Raw genomic sequence first — 19,120 nt, 5'->3', positions numbered from 1 at the left:
TGGTATGTGTGAGTGTGTGTGCGTGTGTGTGTGTGTGTGTGTGTGTGTGTGTGTGTGTGTGTGTGTGTGTGACACAGAGGTAGATGCCCTCATCTGGCCTGGCCCCAGCTCTAGATCCAATGATTCGACTCACTGAGTGATCCCTCATTGTCCCCAATGCCTGTCAGCTCAGCCAGTCGTGGTAATTAAGTGCTCTGTGCATGTGAAGAGATTCCGAGCAACACATTTCTTATTATATTACAAGCTGGCTCTCAGGAATGTGGGATTGGGCCCCTATCTCTGTGCCCGTTGTTGGTGAGGTAAGGGCAATCATCTCCTGTGGACCGCTGGGGGGAAATGAATTGGGATCCTACCCTGCTGTTCACGCTTGCTGGCTGCCTTTGCAAAATACACCATGTGCCATTTGTTCTCCACATCAAAATAAGCTCTGTGTTTGTGTGTCCGTGTGTGTTTGTGTGAGAGTATGTGTGTGTGTTAGTGTGTGTGTGTTATTAGGCATGTGTGTGTGTGTTTGTGTGTGCATGTGTGTGTTTGTGTGAGAGTGTGTGTGTGTGTGTGTGTTAGAGTGCGTGTGTGTGCGTGTGTGTGCGTGTGTGTGAGTGTGAGTGTGAGTGTGCCGATGAGAGAGAGAGTGAGGGAGAAAGAAGGAGAGGGTGAGACACTTCACTGATGTGTGTGACAAGCGCTTGCATACACCTTGGCATAACAGTTTAATAATGCTATCGTTATTGTGTCGTGACACAGCAAAGTGCTGAGCTCCTGGCAAGAGAAAGAGAAAGACAAATAGAGAGAAAGAGAAAGAGAGAGAGGTGTGTGGGTGTTAGCACCTGCAGGAGAGGTGTGGAGGAGGACCAGCACAGGCACCTCGGCCCCTAATAAAGGCAACAAACCAGCCGGAGTCTGCAGCAGGGCAGCCAAATGTTAAACGGGTGTGAAAAGAATAGATCACTGTTAAGCCCCAGTGGCTTGTTCAAAGGGGGAACTCCTGAAATCTTTTTAAACTGTTGTCTGCGCTGTGTTTTGTTTCTCGAATGTCATGTCGGACCAAACTCCGTGGGCAAATTCCAGTTGTCTTCTTTAACAGCTGCTCTGTCTTATTAAAGTTAGCAAAGTTAACCCACGAATAAATCCACATTGGTATTGTTGGTTGTTTTAGGAATATTTGTTATGACGGGTCTCAGTTGTTGTGGAGAGCCTCGTGGGAACGTGTCGTTTTGTTTTAGACTCAAGTGAGTGATTGGTAACAGGAGCTGGATAAACATGTTTGCGATGCTACCGCGGGTGCGCTTTGCTAACGTGCTGAATTTGACACTTTGGGAATGGGAGTCATCAGTGGCGATGGCTTCAGCAGATCTCTTATCGCTTGCGGCTTTGAATGAGGGCCCCCCCTCAGGCGCCTTCACTCACTCCTTTAACCAACCAGCCCTTTCAGTTATCTTAAAAGCAAACAGACTCCAGGATCAGATGTGTAAACTTTTGACGGTGTCCTGGCATTTTAGGTCTGATAACTTCTTGCAAAGAACATCCGTTACAGGAGCTGTTGACTGTAAATTTGATAACAATTGTCCAAAAGGTTGATTTGGCTTTTGATAATAGGTTTCTTAGTTTTGTAAACACCTCAAAGTCCCATGATTCATCAGATACTGTATGTTTAACCCAGTGAATCTCTTCTGCTGTTTTAAGACTTCAGTGGCTGATGAACATGCATACAACCAGGAGCTTGTGAGGTTAATACTAGATCATAAATAAATTAACTGCTGGACACAAGGCTGTTTCTTCTGTTTTGACAAGAAAATGAAGCCTGGCCTAAAATGTAACAAACCCTGTGACAGTCAATGAATGTAACGTCATTTGCTTATATTTCCAACAGGTAAATAATTAATGTTTTACAGTCTCCAAGCCCCGTCTTTTATCTGGATTGCCTCATTTGATTCCAAGAAACATCTCAAATTCTCACTTCTTTGTTGAAAATCATGAATTGAAAAACACAGTTTCCACTTCCAGTCATGGAAATGTGGTTTATAGAGTGGAAATGAAATATATATGTTCTATATTTATATTAAATAAAAATATAATGACAACCAAGAAAATATCTTGAATCTTGAATCCTATATCTATGAACTCAGATCAACAGCGGCAGGGTCTTTGTCATATTGTGATGTGACTCATGCTGCTGTTCCTTTTGAAAAAGAATACACCTTGAAGACACCTCCAGTCCATAGCTCAAAGAAATGATCAGTAAAAAAACCAATACCTTTTAGTCGTACAAAAGTACACAATTTATGGTCTTATCATATTTCCATGCTGACAGTAGGATGACATGTGTTGTACATATGCAGATAAATCAAGCCAAGGGCAGGTGCTCCCCAGTTCTGCTTCCTCTGGTCATGAACACTAAGCCGATGTGATCATCCTGTTTTTCTCCTTCAGATGCTTTGTAGACAAAGGGTTGGGGAATTCTTTGATGTCATTTTTCCGTTATTTTACCATTTTTTCATTTGGCCTTATTTTCCACAATTTTTCATGAGTTTCCACTGCATTTGTGAACTATCATGGTGTCTACAATATTTAATATAAACTACGTTAAAGTCTAAAGTATGGGAAATTATATATACAACATTTCTAGTGATTGATATGTGCATACAAACCACTACACACCATCTAATGCCAACGCCCTGAACTATGTGGTTTCAGCATGAGTTTTTTTAATCTTCCCTTTAACAATGGTGTGTATGTGGTGTGTATGTCAAAACATGTATTTTGTAACTAGCAACTGTATAGCTGAATTTTGTATGTGTCTTTAACCATTCTTAATTGATACTCTATATACTAATATACTAACTGATGTGTATTAGTAAGAGTGAAAACACAGTTCAGTTTCACATTTGTAGTAAAAAGATATATTACATATATAAATAAAAGAATATCAATAATAAAAAAGGGACATTTTAAATAATATATTTGCAACACAGGAGCATACTAGAAAAATGCACATATGAAACATCACTAACTAAATGTCCTTAAGCAATTAAGAAAATACAAAATTTTAACATATAAATGGTTTTATTGACATTATGAATACATTTAAATACTCTAAAAGATACAGTGATGTACAACATGCACGTTTGGCATATCATAGGTTTAAATTGTATTAATATTTACACAAGTACTAGAAGAGCTGCAGTAACTATGGGCTTTAGGCAGTCAAAGATGGCTGTTCTTGTTTATTCTATTTATCAACCATCCAGATCAACTGAGGCCATCCTCAGAAACAGATCCCATAGAAATGTTTTCAGACTGTGTGCATAGTGTTAGACATGGCAAACACAAAACAACGAATGAAACAAGGGAAAAAGCAACTGATAGATTTAACCGAGTTCTTACTGAGATGTTCTATTGAGTGACGGCGAGGGCCTCTTTAGGATGGCCTCCACCGAGAACGACAGTGATTCGCTGGACGAGACCTTGGTCCCGACAGGCTTGGTCGTGAAGTCTTTGGCGTGTCTCTCGTGCGCCTTGAAGCTGCCGTGCTCCTCCAGGGCTGCGCTCTCCCGGTACTTCCTGGCGGCCTCCTCCAGCAGGTCTTTGCAGCAGGGCCCCCGGAGCTCCCCGCTGGCCTTCTCACTCAGTGTCTGCTGGATGAGCGAGTGGAAAGGGTTGAGCTTCATGGTGAGGGCATGCTTGGCGCTGTGCTTGTTCAGCTTGTTGAGGACGTGCTCATGGTGGTTGTGGTGGTGGTGGTGGTGGTGGTGGGCTGGTGGCGGAGGTGGCGGGGATGCGCCTGGGTAGACCTGGCTGAAGCCCCTCTTTGGCGGGGAGAAGGCCGAGCACTCCCTGTGGACCTGGGCGAGGCTAGCCTGGGTGACCTCTCTTCCTCCACCTCCTCCTCCTACTGGTTGGCCCTGCTGCAGCTCACTCATCTCCGTGGCTGCCCGTGAGCCCTCCAGCTTGGATGTCACCGAGTCCAGCTCGGGTGAGTGGCTCTCGGACAACGGCATCATTTTGGGGTCCCACACGGCGGCCGGCTTGAGGTTCTGCATGGCGGTGGCATTGAGGAGACACTGCTGGTAGAGGAGGGCGTCCCCTACGCTGCCGACAGCCCCAGCACCGCTCCCGGCACCTCCGCCGCCACGAGGCCACACCAGAAAGCGCGGCGTCAGCGGGTACTGCCGGTAGGTGGTGGCCACACTGACGTTGGACGAGATGAGCTCCACGTTGCCCGAGCCGGCGTACTGCACCGACAGGTCCAAGCAGCCGGGCAGGAAGCCGCACAGGTCCTTGGGCGGGGGCAGGGCTGCGGGGTCGGGGGTCGCTGAGGAGAAAGCCGTCTTGTAGGAGTTGTACTCGGCGGCGTGGACCATAGCACCGGGCAGGAAAAGGGACGCGGCGGCCGTGGCGGCCTGGCCAGACTCGAGCAACTCAAGCTCCTTGTACTCACGCTCCAGCATGATGGTCTCCAGCTCCTTGTCGGCAAAGGCCCGTCTCTTCCGCATGCGGTCACTCAGCGGAGGAGGCAGATTGGGGCTACTGCCCATGAAGGGGTCGGACTGGACTGGCCTGTAGCCTGTGAGCATAATGAACAGTCACAATGAGGATGAGTTATTCAGTTCAAATGTGTTTGAATATCCATATGCATTTCTCAGTCATACTATCAATAACACTTTTGAGGGATTACTGAAACAAATGCTAACTAGAGGTTATTTGCTTTGCATTTTAAGCCCATGCCATTAGTTACCTCTTGTCATTCTTTACATTTGTAAGACAATTGAATATTCTAATTATTTTCCAGTCTGCAAGTTATTTCATGCAATCATTAAAAGAAGTCCACAGTGTGTCAAACAATGTTACAGTATGGCGACGCTTACTGCGTTATCCACAGAGGATGAGAAAAGGAAAGCAATCCAAGAACAGCTGAGAGAAAGAGAAAAGTGGATATTAGATCAAAGGAGGAAAGAAATGAGAAATGGGGCAAGAACAGACAGGTGACTGTTTAAGGACAGATTATTGAAGAGATAAAGGTTATTAATCACACAGTAGGCCTACGCACGCATTCGGTTGATCGGCCTTGCATCGTCTTACCTTCAAGAATACTTTTAGCCAGCATGGTTGAAGGTCGGATGTGTCTCTGATACATAGCACGTCTTTCTGCTGGTATCTGTTTCCCTGAAATACCCTTTTTATCCTGAAATTAAATAAATACAGACACCAAGGTTTTGTGATTTAAAATACACTAATGTGCATTTAAAAATTGGCCTATGCATCCTACAACAGTTAAGTCTGCTTTGATATGTTCATAACATATTAATAATTATTATTCAGAACAATTAATATTAATATTAACTTTAATATGTTCAACACAATATTTACATTCTGTTTCTATTAATTGAATTTCTATGAAATTCATGATAATACCCTACACAGTGGACCTAAATTGATGGCTAAAATCCAACTGAGACTAACTGCCCGTGTTACGGCTAACACAAAACACCAATTCATCAGTGGGCCTACCGACTGTACACGTAGGAATAATAACCCAGTCCGGTGTAATTGTTGAGGAATAATTTGGGATACATGGGTTGATATTTCAGACACGGGGCTCGACAATCACTCACCTCTGTCGCTTGCTGTCGCCTGAGCGCCACCTGAGCAGCCATAACACGCTGCCGTTCCACCACAAGCAGACAGTTCGCGCACTGACAGTCCCGCCACCGACAGAATCTCTTGTGGCCCTTCAGGCAGGACACCACGCCATGGTTCCTGCAGCGAGCGCACTTCGGGGTCCTGCTGAGTTTTCTCTGCTCCCCTGTACCCATATTTACGTGCAGCGGTTTTTCATCGTCTTTGGAGCCCGCGTCGTCCTCCCCTGCGCTCGAGAGAGTCGCGAATCCCGCTTGATCGTCCCCCTCTGCCTCCAGAGTCTCCACATCAATTTCATATTCAGCACCGCTGATATCCGTCATATTTTCATAAGATTTGGTACCAGATTTTGGTATCGTTTATATACTCTGGGTGAGTCCTCTGTCGCCTGAAATAGTGCAATAATACAATGAAAATGACACCGAGATAAACACGGACAAGCTACATGTATTATGTTACAGTAACATGATTAGACAATGTAAACTAGGAACAAACAACTCTGACAGCTGAACTCTAAGAAATGATCTCATCAAAAAAAGTTGAAATACTTTACATTTTAAAAACGTACCTGACAGCGACGATGGTTAAGACGTCCAAATGGAATCCGTGTTTGGCCGGTTAATGATTAAAATCTCAAAAGACAACGCTAACTGATTTTGGCTTCGCTTCTGCTGGAGGGCCAGTGTATCTTACCTAGTAAGGGACAAATGACACGCCGGGAGATCACAAGCGGATATTTACTAATGCTGTCACTTCAATGTGATCAACGCTTTTCTCGAAGCGAAGGCATCAAGCGCCTCCTCTTGCGCCGTTCCTAGGCTTTCCCCACGATTGGCTCGTTTTCAGCGCCATGCTGCTATTGGCCAGAGCCCTAAGTTCTCCCTCAATTGAGTTCTTAATGGAGTGAAGTTACAAATCAAACAATCACAGGAAACCATTAATTAACAGCTCTGAGTCCAGGGAACGCTTAAAGGCAAAGAAAATACGCCGTACGTCATTCTGATATTTTGTCCTTTTCAAGGAGGACCAAAAACGTTTTACACACATTTTTAAAAGCAAAGCGTGATATTTTGCAAACCTCTCCATTTCATTAAAGACAACACTGCTATTGACTATCATACATTTTTTTTACAGTGAGATACATTGCGACATACAGAGCTTTGAAAATAGGTATAATATATAATTTCAATCTGAGTCTTTATTTTATTCTACATTTGTTTTACTGTTATTGCAGCATGTGTTATAAAGGAAATAGTGGAATGTATAGGCTAAACAGTGACTGGTGATATGGCAACTCAAAATTCGATACGTCGTTTTAACAGCTGTTTTTAAACATTTATACCACATTGAAAATCTTACATGTTCAACACTTTACTAAATATACATTCGCTTTATCTAACTTGCAGAGGCTCTCCGATTGCTTATGTTCGAATGATGTTGTCCGATTTTGGATCTTCTTTATTTGCTCATCCTACATGGCTGACCCATTACCCATACGGGATAACTCATTGTTGATATTTGATATATTGTTGTTAGCCTATAATAATTGTGAGGTGTAGGCTAATGCCTATTTATTATAACATATTTACTAACCAGCATTTTTGCTACGATGATGACAAACAGATAAAGCGATGATAAACAGATAAAGCGATTAGGAACTTGCCCAAACAGTCAGTAAAAAAAAAAAAAAACAGTTAGCATGCGGGACAGTCGCAACACCAAACAACGCCCTCTTGCCAATACTGACCTAGCATATGTGATTTTCAACAAAAACAAATGGGCCTTCCATCAGGTAGCCTAACCCAGACTGACACCATGAGATCCGACTACTGTTTGTATGAGATTCGCGTGGTGACCAGAAAGCATTTTCAGCACATTGGCCACAATATCTTTTGGATGTGTGAAATATGTGTCCTATAGACCTTGAATTAAGTGATTATGGTTAAGATGGCAACATTTTGGCAACACTTTGGCAACATTTAACCTACATAAATTATAAAACAGTATCGTTTATAGTTGTTTTTCTTTAGACGAAATATTAGTTTATCCTGACAAAGGTCTAACATAGGGAACGTTCCGAAAAACAGGCTATGCATTTCATCTCAAAGACCAAACAAAAAGTTGCATTTTCTGTATCAGCGTATCGAAATCAGATTGCCTATACAGGCCCGGCATTTGCTTTGCGGAAAAGCTGCCAACGAGAACGAAACTATTCGAAATAATCCTTTTTGACATTTGCCTACAGCTGGAGTGTAGGCCTATATCTTGCTTATTTGTGAGAGAGATGAGAATGTCCTAATTGGGAGAAATATTGAGACAATTACGCGTATTGAGGTGAAGAACAAATCCATCTAAAAAAGTTGAGGTGTATATATTTTTATAAACTAGAATGAAAGCCCCAGCAATGATCGTCACTCTCAAACGTGGGTTATGATATTGAAAACTAAACATGAATTCTGCTCCCGAAACAAATGGACGATTTGCTCCGTTGGCATAAGACCTGTGCGTATAACGTCAGTGCGGTCGCCAAGAGGACCTGCAGCTTGCTTCGACACACATGTGGTGAAGATGTCAGACGTGCAGGTGCAGCTTCGTCACCCGTTCTTCCTCTAAAATTTATTAGCAAGGTTACGGCCAGCTAACCAAACTGCTACCCTGGGTGCTATTTCCCTGTAGCCTAAAGAATGCTTTGATCTTACGCGCTGTTATCCTGCTCCTCAAAACAGATCCGATTGCCAAACCAAAGAGAAAGCGAGTGTCTTCATTGAGATGAAATAGGTTAAAACCCTGAAATAAAAAAAAGAACATAATCTATATCCCTTCAGCAGCGCATGTAGGCCAGTCTGCTGACCGAAATTGGCTATCAGTACCTGAACCCGGTATGGCAGTTTGAGCAAGACCATTTCGCTTGAAAGATTAAGCTCGTGTCACGTTCAATTTGAATGTTTAGTCCATTTTCTTGGGTGGGCCTGTAATTGTTGAATGGGCTACTTTGCGTGTTTTACAGGCACCGCAGTAACGAATTGCAGGCATGAATGTGGCTTGCGTGGAATTTATTCAAGTTGCAAAAACAATACACAGCCATGCTGCTGGTTGGGTTCGCACGGTGTCCCTGTCATAGGTGGCTGGCAGTAAAACGTAACATGATCCGTGCAGAGTCGGCAAAGATCTGTGGGATCGCCAGGGTCCTGTTATGTTAATTAGCATTGATGATGCTTGATGGATCGGCAACACGTGCATTCTGTTGAATGCTAAAGCAGTCGTAATTTGTCCCGTCATTTGATGGGCGCGAGAACAGCATGGGTTGTTGACTTTGCAGAGGCCATTCAAATGTCCACTGCAGAAGGTTTCTTTTGGATACGCAAACACTCATGGGTGTCTAAAGAAATGGTCACACCTGCACTTCCTTAGGAAAATAAACAAATTACAAAATGAATTATCACCTGTTCCTATTATTGCTACTATAGCGTACTACTACTACTACTACTACTACTACTACTACTACTACTACTATTATTATTATTATCATTATTATTATTATAATTATTATTATTATTATTATTATTATACCAGGTTGTAACACTTTTTGCTTCTTTGTACTTTTTGTCTTGTTGCAAAAATCGGCATTAGTGACACCTTTCATTGTAACATATTTGCAACATGCATCTCTTGTTCTCTAATTTTCACCTAAATGCAGTGAGCGCCTTGGGAGTTATGTAACGTGTCGGGTCGGAGACAGTTGTAACTGTGGCCAAGGACAATTGTAACATGTCAGTTTTAAGGGTGAAAGTATAAAATGTACGGCAACGGCCAAAATAGTGGTGGTCTTCACACAGGGTTTGTTTTCAAAATGCCAGCGAGATTGACGCTTACAAACCAAGGGTGCCACATTTTCGCAAAAGTGGCTAGCCTCCCTTGAATGCAATATCTGTTACATTTGCCCCAAGCCGACCTCTCATAATATTTGATAAGGATATAACACATTGTATGCAGCTGATTATAGCATCCATATCGGAAATCACTGATTACAAACACCTGTTACTTGTGTTCCTGGCTAAACCCCCTCAATTGTGCAGACCAAATCTTGTGCAAAATTTAAGTGACAAATTTGCCCCACAATACGACTTCTGTCAGCATCTTTTGACGGAGATTGAGACACATGCTGAATTTTTGAACGTAGCATGCTGATACCATCACACATGTTGTCTGTAAGCGTGTAACCCGCCCCCCTATTCTTATTATTAAAATTATATTATTGTTATTTTATTATTATTATTATTATTCATAATAATACAGTACTATTATTATTATTATTATTTCTACTTGAATGTCCTGAAACGCGATAAGGCCCATTTTTAAATTGTTCATGCTGAGACTTTGATACTGGCTATAAGTTAAGTTTGGAATGATAACTAAATCATTTGAATGATAATAACATACAGACATTTAGTAGGCCTATCTAATTGAAAACATCTGTAGCGTAGCGGAAAGCGTCGAGAAAAAGACATCTCTTAACAACTGGACAAATGCCCTGCAACGTTTCCCTCCTAGGCCACGCGGTGGCAACACTGAGCCGCAGGAAAGTAACCCCTGAACTCCGTACAGCTTAAATAACTTCAGTAGCACATTGTCCCACATTTCAGCTATAGTCAACTATTTCAGCTTGTCATCCTAGAGACTTAAGAAAGCTGTAGGCTATTCTATTTAGTCTAAGAATAAAATGTATTATTATTTTGTAGTAAACTGTTGCAAATGCAACAAACTGTGTATAAATATTTTATTACCTGGGTTATTAACTATTATCTTGGGGTGAGTTAAGTTAAGGCTAAAAAATAGAGTAGTATTTCTGTAACCCAGTTGTTCCGCTTCAGGACTATGATGAATTTGCAGGCACCTGAAGTATAAGGTTTCGTGGGATGTACTGTAAATTTAGCAAACACGCCACTAGGTAGAGCTATTTGCTCAAATTTCTCTTCGCGAGTGGCCAATCACAAAAAGACTGACGTTTAGTCTAAGATCTCTGGATTGACTGTTATTTGTTTGAATATTGAAACGTCCATGTCCTCATATTAACATAGTGAATGTGTATCATTTCTCTCTATTTGCCACAGACCACAGTAACAGCATCTATTTCCCCAGCATTTACAGGCCCTCATTTATGAAATGCCATGATTATTAATTGAACATGCCATATATCTAGGAGTGATTTCCGATTATTCATATGTGTTTTTGTTACTACATGAAATAAAATAGAATGTATTCAGATTCATAATTAAGGCCCTACAGACAAACATAAATTACAGAGACGGGGTAGAGTGAGGGATTTATTAGACATACTCTTCTCATGCATAATGACTTGATTATTTCTACATTTGAAGACCCATTCACATGCAGTGCCGGGGAGATATAGATTTTCACAAACAAATACAATCCATATCATTCACTTTTTGTTCATATTCATTTCATAGTGTTGATTGTTTTTGTATGTGGGGGAAAGTTTACGATTAAACAAATGCCTTTATTTATTTATTTGGATCTTTTTCTCAAAGAAGAGCAAAAAAAAAATTCTTTGCACATACTGGGGGTGGGGGTGAAGGGAGAGTGGGGGTGGGGGGGCGTTGTCAAGTCCAATCTTTTGCGTTACCTGTGTCTGAACCAGTGCGTTAGGTCGAAGAGTTCAAGATCCTAGAGTCTGAGGAGTCGGACCGATCGTCATAGTCCTCGTCGGCAGTGTACAGAGTCTGTTTGGGGATGACCGAGCAGGCGTCCTCGGAGAGAGCCAGCCGGTGTTCCTCCGAGGGCCGGGAGGAGGGGGAGGAGAGGACCGGAGAGCTGCGGAACATGCCGGCAGGGGATGCGGCGGAGAAGGGCGAGATGTACTGCGACCTCAGCTGGTACTGCTGCTGCAGTGTCATGGTATTCCACAGCGTCACGTCGTTGTGCATGAAGGGTCCGGCCTGGCCGCGCGTCAGCGAGTTGCGCAGCATCAGGGGGTAGCGCGGGGGCTGGGGGAAAGGGTGCTGCAGGGGCATCCCCAGTGGGCCTGATATCACCCCCGGCGACTCGGACGAGAAGCGCAGCGAGTCAGGCACGCGGAAGGCCGAGCCCACTGACCACTTGGAGGCGGAGGACGAGGAGGCGGAGGAAGAGGAGAGCGAGTAGGGCCCCAGGGCGTGCTCGAAGAGAGGCCCGCCGGACGGGAGCACCAGGGTGTCTCCGTGGGAGGCCTCGGCCTGGGCCTTGTCCGCCTTGAGGGCCGAGCGGCTGGACAGCAGCACCTCGATGGCTCCCACCAGGTCCCCGCCGCAGCCCTTGAGGATCAGCTCCAGCACGGCAGGCTTGTGGCCTGGGAAGATCTTCTTGAGCACCTCCAGCGGGGGCCGGTTGGCCCTCAAGTTGAACGGCAGGGACACTGACCCAGAGAGTCCCTCGATTAACAGACTCTGCTCGGCCGTGTACCTCGTGCTGTCCAGTTTGGGCTCAGGGGGGTCGGAGCTGAGCTTCTGCAGGCTGTAGTGGCTCTCCTCGGGCTGTGGCGTGGACTCAGGAGGGTCTGGGGTGTAGCAGGAGCCTGATTTGGGCTCTTCAGGGGAGCTGACTTGGTCCTGCTCCTTGTCACTGGTGGTGCTGCCGTTCTCCCCTCCAGACTGCTCACCTGACACATCATCACTCAGGTCTGAGGGAAACAGAAACAACATTTATCCCAGCGGCATACCCAGGCAAATGACACAGTCAATGCAAGTGCATTGAAATAAGTACCATTACTTAAATGAGTACTACCAGAGCAGTTTGTTTAGACAAAATGGTCCACATACTTGTGTCATTCCAGCTGTAACTAACACTAAAACATACTAACTGAAATATTTCACATTTTATTTCATCAATGACACTTGTGCACTCTTTACCTTGTACCCGTACTTATCCCCTGAAGTGTCCTAAGGAGAAAAGCCCCACTCTTGGTATTGTTTTCTATAGGCCTGTCTTCCACTCTTTCCAGTAAAAAAAACTGTTAACACAAAATGCTGACTGGGCTATTATTGAGTAATCTGACATCGACCCATTTCCTCAGAGATTGTAAACAGACTGCCTGTTGCATGGTAACATTTCGCTCAAGTTTTAACTCCACCAAAATATGGCTAAAATATTGAATGTGGTTTCTACAGACCCTTTGAGTAATGCAATTTCAAAGAGCCCGTGCACAGTAGCATATCTGATTAAAATTGCGGTGGTGCGAAATCAGTGGTAGCCTATTTCTGTGCCTTAAAACTTAACACTTTCCTTTCTTTTCATTAATGACATGAATGTGCCCTGGGTTATTTAAAATGCTCACTAATACAAAATAACAACGAGCGTAGGCTATTCACCACATGTAAAAACGCATGCTGATGATGATACAACGTCCGTAGATTATGTTAACGAATGAAACTTTTAAATGTGTTTTGAAGAACATTATATTTTTTATTAATTTCATTGATTTCTATTTTATTACAGTAGTCTAACGTTTAGCCTGAGAGAAAGTGTCGGCCAACTGCATACCAAAATAGTTAGGGTCGTTTTTAGAACATTACTGTTAATTTTATGATACTGTCAAATTATTATTATTAGTAGTAGTAGTAGTAATATTATTGTTATTATTATTATTATTATTATCATTATGTTATGTTATGTGTATATATATTAGGTTTAATTGCTATGTAATGTATTATTTACCTGACTGTTTAGTCTGTTCAGATAACAGCGAAAGATCATTAAAGAATAAAATGATACTGTTAATAAGAGTCGAGATTGCAACAAGGATTCGAGATTAATAATTCTAACAATCATCCGCCTCATTCAGCCAAACAAACTCAACTTCAGTTTTCACATAAATGTTCATTTGTCATGCTGGATATTTCAGGGTTTGGATATGTGTAAGGCTATGGCCTGAAATAGACTATGCAGTAGCCTAACATGAAACAGTCTATGTACAGTAGCCTACATAATATAACCAAGATAACTAGCCTATCGCAGTAATACAAAAATGTGATATGTTGAACATGTTAAATATAGACAGATAGTTTTGGAAAGAGTTATTAGTTTATAATGTTTACTTTCTTTTACAGTTATAATATCTGCCATGAAATGAGAGCGGCAGTTTTGAGTGCGTAGTACTGTAACAGAACAATTAGGCATATTCATAATTGAGGTCGTTGATGATGTCCACACAAAAGTTCAAAAGAAGTTACTAATGATGAAGGGTTTCCCCTTGCTTACCCTTAGCTGGATGTGCGGTCCCCGTATCGCTCCCCCACCTCAGGTCTATTTCTCCAGTGCGCGATGGCGCGCCCTGGGTGCCCTCTCCACCTCCGGCCACGGCCATGCCGGGCATCACTCTCAGGGACTCCGGGATGAGACTCTCCAAACTCTCATTCGCCTGCTGTCTACGAAGCGCCACCTGCGCCGCCATCACTCTCTGCCTCTCGATTATCAGTATGCATTTCTCGCAGGTACAGTCCTTGAAGCGACAGTAGCGCTTGTGTCCCTTGAGCCAAGAGAGCACGCCGTGGTTCCGGCAGCGAGCGCACTTGGGCGTCCTCTGGAGGGGCGCGCGGGGCTGAGACACCGGGCCCCCCATGTAGAGGTAGGGTGATCCGTAGCCATTCATTTTCCACGAGTCACAGAGGCGCGCTCTTTCCCCCGGAGTAGCAGTGGCGCAAGTGCATCAGATAAGGTGCAGGGGCAGCGTTGTCAGCAGCACAGAGATCAAGCCCCACTGCTGCTCGCTACACTCGTGATAAGAGGTGTTGACTTTGACTCAGAGATGAGGATCCACCTTTTCCCCTGGCAATAAAGACGTGCATCAGGCGATCTGACACGCTTTAATGGAGCTGAGTAACTCAGCGCTATCTCTCGCATCCCTGTCACTGTCACGGCAAATCCCACTAAAGTACTGTCCCCTGAGTTCTTAAATAGATTAAACACCAGCTAGAAAAGAAAAGAACAGTAATGTCAAATATTGCTGGTGTGAAAACTGGACAACTGCCCAATATATGTTCAGCCTCGTTTAGACAAGCGATTCTTGTCGTTTTTTACAGGCTGATTTGCCTTTAATTAATTATAACCTTCCAAGTTTTATTTAAACTAATTATCCCGTAGGTATAGGTTAATATTTAAAAAACCTCAGAGAATTAGTTTGGAAGTCTAATAGCCAAGAATTTCCTAAAGAATGCAGTGTTGATTGACATGATGGCTGAGCTTTTCACGAAGGTGAAAGCACCAGGTAAAGGCTACTTTCGTTTGGCACATGCTGTGAACAGGAATTAAACAGCAGCCCAACTTGGTATTTTGCATTTCAATATGTGCTTAACTTATTCCCACGAAGGAATTTTGAAGTCAGTGACTGGGCTATACAAACTGAACACCATTAAACATAATTGATTTGGTGGACTGTGGAGAGTCATGGTGGTTATTTTACTATTTATTTAAGATAACGACCCAAGAGGTCTTATCAGGGATTTAACTGCAAACTCTTCAGTTGTTAAAACTGAAGGTGTTTTTGCATGTATTGTGCCAAGCATATCAACAATTAACATGGGCCTACATTAAGCCGGCATATGGTCTTAATAGGGTCTAAATGTGTTAAACAACATGCTGGAAATAAAAAAAAAATCGTTTCATGTAGTGTCAGCACGTCTTCGAATGCAAACAATATTTTGGATGCTGCGATGTCCTCTCGCCATGTAGAGCCCATTGAAACACAACACCGGACACCCCGGAGTCCCATTTCTGTGGGTAAAAAGGGTTTATTCAAGCACATAATGGGATCCCAGCAGACCAGCTTTGGGAACTGGAGGCCACGGTAAACTTCACCACATGAACTCGGTTTCCAGGGCTATTAAGCTTTTAATTGGAAAATAGCAGAGGAAATTTCAAGGTGACTATAATGCGTTTGCAGTTAGTGCAGGGCGAGTAAATTTGCTATTGGGAGTGGGAGGGCACCACGGAGGTGTACAGAGGAGCAACGCACAATAAAATTATTTATGCTTTATGTCACTGCTAGTAGTGTGCATAAAACACATGCATAAAACGTTTGCTCCGCACAAAAGTTGACACTGCACGTAAGACGACTAATATACTTCAACTGTGCCAATTTACGGACAAACTATTTAAGCTAAGTGTTTAATTTTAGATAGGCCCACCTCCTACCTTCAAAGCAATTTCGTTAATGCGAGTCTGTTAGAAAGTTGTTACATATATTTTCTCTTAATTTGTGCATGGTAAGTTTACTCAGCTATGGCCTCAACAAACATCTATTGGTCCATAAACTATAATGTGGTTTTATACAGACCAGCAAATGATGCATTTAAATGTATGCAGCTATTCTATATATTCTATTAAATGTTAGTATTAGTATATGTTATATTTGTTCCTCTTTGTGTGGTTGTCTAACCACTAAGGTTTCATTTTTCAGGTGATTAAGACACCGCGTCTTTGATCCCATGGAACATGCCCGTCATTTTATAGTCATTACTTCTAAAGCACATGCGTACAAGGTCAGCCGGCAATGGTTCCATATTAATAATGATCAAATGAAGCACATGCTAAGATAGATGTTTTATTTAGTGGGTGGAGCAGTTCGATTCAAAAGTGGCACTCAATATATGCAAAACACGCAGATTTGTTCTTTTTCAGAAAAATAATGACGAAAAATTTGTTTATTTTAATATATCTTTTGAATAATGAAAATAATAATAATAAAAACTTTTAACAGACAGATTGAGCTAATATTAGCAGTACCAACCAAGTTTTAGATGGCTGGCAGTCAGCATTTCAAATTATGTGTGAGGCATAGAAATATTAGCTATAGCCTATATGTCCGTCTATAGGGTAAGTTAAACAATCCGAGCACAGAATACAACTCAAATTCCATTTCAGAGGGTAAATGGCGATAAGGGAGGCACTTTATGATTGACATTGAGCACTGAGTAAAGGCGCCAAACCATCAGCATCAGACGGTGGTTTATCTGTGGGGGACTCCACCACTGTTTTACCCTGAAGGACAGCACACTGGCCATAAACGTCCCAGCCCTGAGAATCAAGTACCCATAAACGAGTGACTGACTTAACCCAACACAGACGACCTATCCTCACGGGTAGGTCTGTCTGCCCTCTGTTACACTTAAGCCCACGCAAACTGATTTGTACCCACAGAAACATTTTAAATTTGTGATAACATTTTAAACAGTAGTTTTCTCTTGCACATCCTTTTTTTTGCCATGGTAAAAGTAGCATTAAATCAAATATTATTTGAATACAATTTCTTTATTGTAGTATATATGTAGTGTAACAGACTTCATAAACTGAGTGAAACTAAATAGATCATATGCATAATATAGGCCTACTACAAATACACATTCCACAAAACACAACTCATACCACCATATGGAATTAAAAACATATGTTTTCACAGCCACAAATTTCAAACAGGACACATTTGAAGTCAATAATATCAGCCACTGTTGAACTGTCACCTACTATATGAAAGACTGACGGGCCTGTAATTTACAGGTTCCCCAGAGACCAGTCTCTTCTTTCGGACAATCAAGTGTAAATAAATATCGAATGTGTCCAGTGAATAATGCTCCATTCAGATGTGGGTGGGCGTTCCCTCCATTGACTGCTCTGACAGGCAGCCAATGGGCTTGCCAGGAGTGAGTAATTGCAGGACATCTGTCCAGTGAAACGTCTGGCTAATTCCTCCATGCAAGCAGCGCTGCAAAGGGCCTTCAGACCGGCGGGCCTGAGTCGGGTCTCTGAGCTCACAGACACACCCACCCACACTGAACCTGTGACAAGTGTGAGCCTTGGAGCCTCTGGGCCTCACTTAAGGACACTTCTACACTCTTTTAGTAGTAGTATTTTAATTTTTGCCCTGGTTGTTACATGACACAAAGTACTTAATGACTATAAATTGTATTATTGTCATTTAGAAAATAAAATATCTCATTCTACTGGAAGTATGCCTTTGTGTTATATGTTTTAATAGGGTTTATAAGCTCAAATGAAAAAGGTTCACATCCAGGGCTTAGACCAATCCTGTTTGGTGAGAGAATACATTAACATCCACTACCTATGAAAGAAATGCAGGTCAACTTTTCTGAAAGAACCACGCTGCCATGCAAGCTACTGCTACTTAACATTTCTACAACACGCACAGCAACACACACACACACACACACACACACACACACACACACACACACACACACATTCTACCACATCTCTGGCATCTGTAGTTTGGAAACCGCCTCTCTATGCTATCGTCATCAATTTAACCTTCTCTCATGGAATCTGTCAGAACATCTAAATCTGTGGCTTTATTATCTAATTCCTGTACCCTCAATTATCATTTTTTTTAAACTGCATCAGACTATTAAAAAGGCCATAAAAGGTTAGATCTGAACTATTTCCTGGTGCCCCCTCCAAAAAAAAGATCTGAACTATTTCACTTATGGTTATAAAATAGCAAAACCTTCTACTACTACTACTACTACTACTACTACTACTATATTCTGTATGGCCCTGTAGCATTTGTTATCAAGTGCAGTTCTGGTGTATAGAAAAAAGTTATTACAAGTTGATCAACTGTACCAGACACAAGCTCTTAACAGGACTGAATTATATCACTACTGATGCTTCAGGCAGTACAATAGTTTCCAATGTGTACTGTGATTTTTCTGGAGTGCAATTATACTGTGTACTGTAATACTGTGTACTGTTGGTCAGGTAAAATCCAGGCAAGATAATGCATAACAATTGCAAATGACTGATAGTGCATATGGTGTATAAACATAATTGTGACAGGTGTCATACAGTGTTTGATTAGGAGATGTTCTTTTAATGTATTTCTCTCCAATACTAACTCAGACATCCTGGACATTTATGGTTTTATGAAAATAAAAAGTACGAGTTGTGCTGGAGTCCACATTTCTCACAGGAGCCCATAGAGTACCACAGAGCAGTACTGCCATTATGGGCCAAGCAGACTTTTAAAGTCTCTGGGAAAGAACTGAACACTTATGCACATTTGCCACCATCCTTCCTACCACTCCCACAGTGACTCCTCAGTGAAAATGACACTCAGGGAAGGCAGAGCCTCCCTGTGTGTGTGTGTGTGTCTTTGTGTTTAAGTGTGTATGTGTGTGTCTTTGTGTGTAAGTGTGTGTGTCTTTGTGTTTAAGTGTGTGTGTATGTGTGTGTGTTTACCATTATTCAAATGTGCACAGGACAGGCCACAGCTTTATCTATCACACGGCGCCGCTATGATTGATGGCGCAATAGCAGCTCAAGGAAAACAAATCCGCCAACACTTTCTCCCTGGCAGTGTACACAGGCCCGGAGCAGCAACAGAAGGACACGGACGCACAGCGCCCCACCACCTCACCCCCCCCCCCCCCATGACAACCGTGATAAAATGGCCTTCCTTAACTAAACTCGTAAAGCA

General features: G+C 42.6%; 2 protein-coding genes across 2 annotated transcripts; both read right to left on the bottom strand.

Moving 5' to 3' along the window:
- Positions 1–3,380: 3,380 nt before the first annotated feature.
- On the bottom strand, positions 3,381–5,960 carry dmrt2a (doublesex and mab-3 related transcription factor 2a). Its single transcript, XM_012828568.2, has 3 exons — positions 5,613–5,960; positions 5,080–5,182; positions 3,381–4,564 (listed from the first exon to the last, which is right to left on the bottom strand). The coding sequence occupies exons 1-3, from the start codon at positions 5,958–5,960 to the stop codon at positions 3,381–3,383; spliced, it is 1,635 nt and encodes a 544-aa protein (XP_012684022.1).
- A 4,985-nt stretch (positions 5,961–10,945) lies between these two features.
- On the bottom strand, positions 10,946–14,281 carry dmrt3a (doublesex and mab-3 related transcription factor 3a). Its single transcript, XM_012828602.3, has 2 exons — positions 13,891–14,281; positions 10,946–12,313 (listed from the first exon to the last, which is right to left on the bottom strand). The coding sequence occupies exons 1-2, from the start codon at positions 14,279–14,281 to the stop codon at positions 11,301–11,303; spliced, it is 1,404 nt and encodes a 467-aa protein (XP_012684056.2). The 3' UTR covers positions 10,946–11,300.
- Positions 14,282–19,120: the final 4,839 nt, after the last annotated feature.

Source organism: Clupea harengus, chromosome 7 (assembly GCF_900700415.2).
Source record: "Clupea harengus chromosome 7, Ch_v2.0.2, whole genome shotgun sequence".
Taxonomy (NCBI): Eukaryota; Metazoa; Chordata; class Actinopteri; order Clupeiformes; family Clupeidae; genus Clupea; species Clupea harengus.
This window is presented reverse-complemented; position numbering and strand designations above follow the sequence as displayed.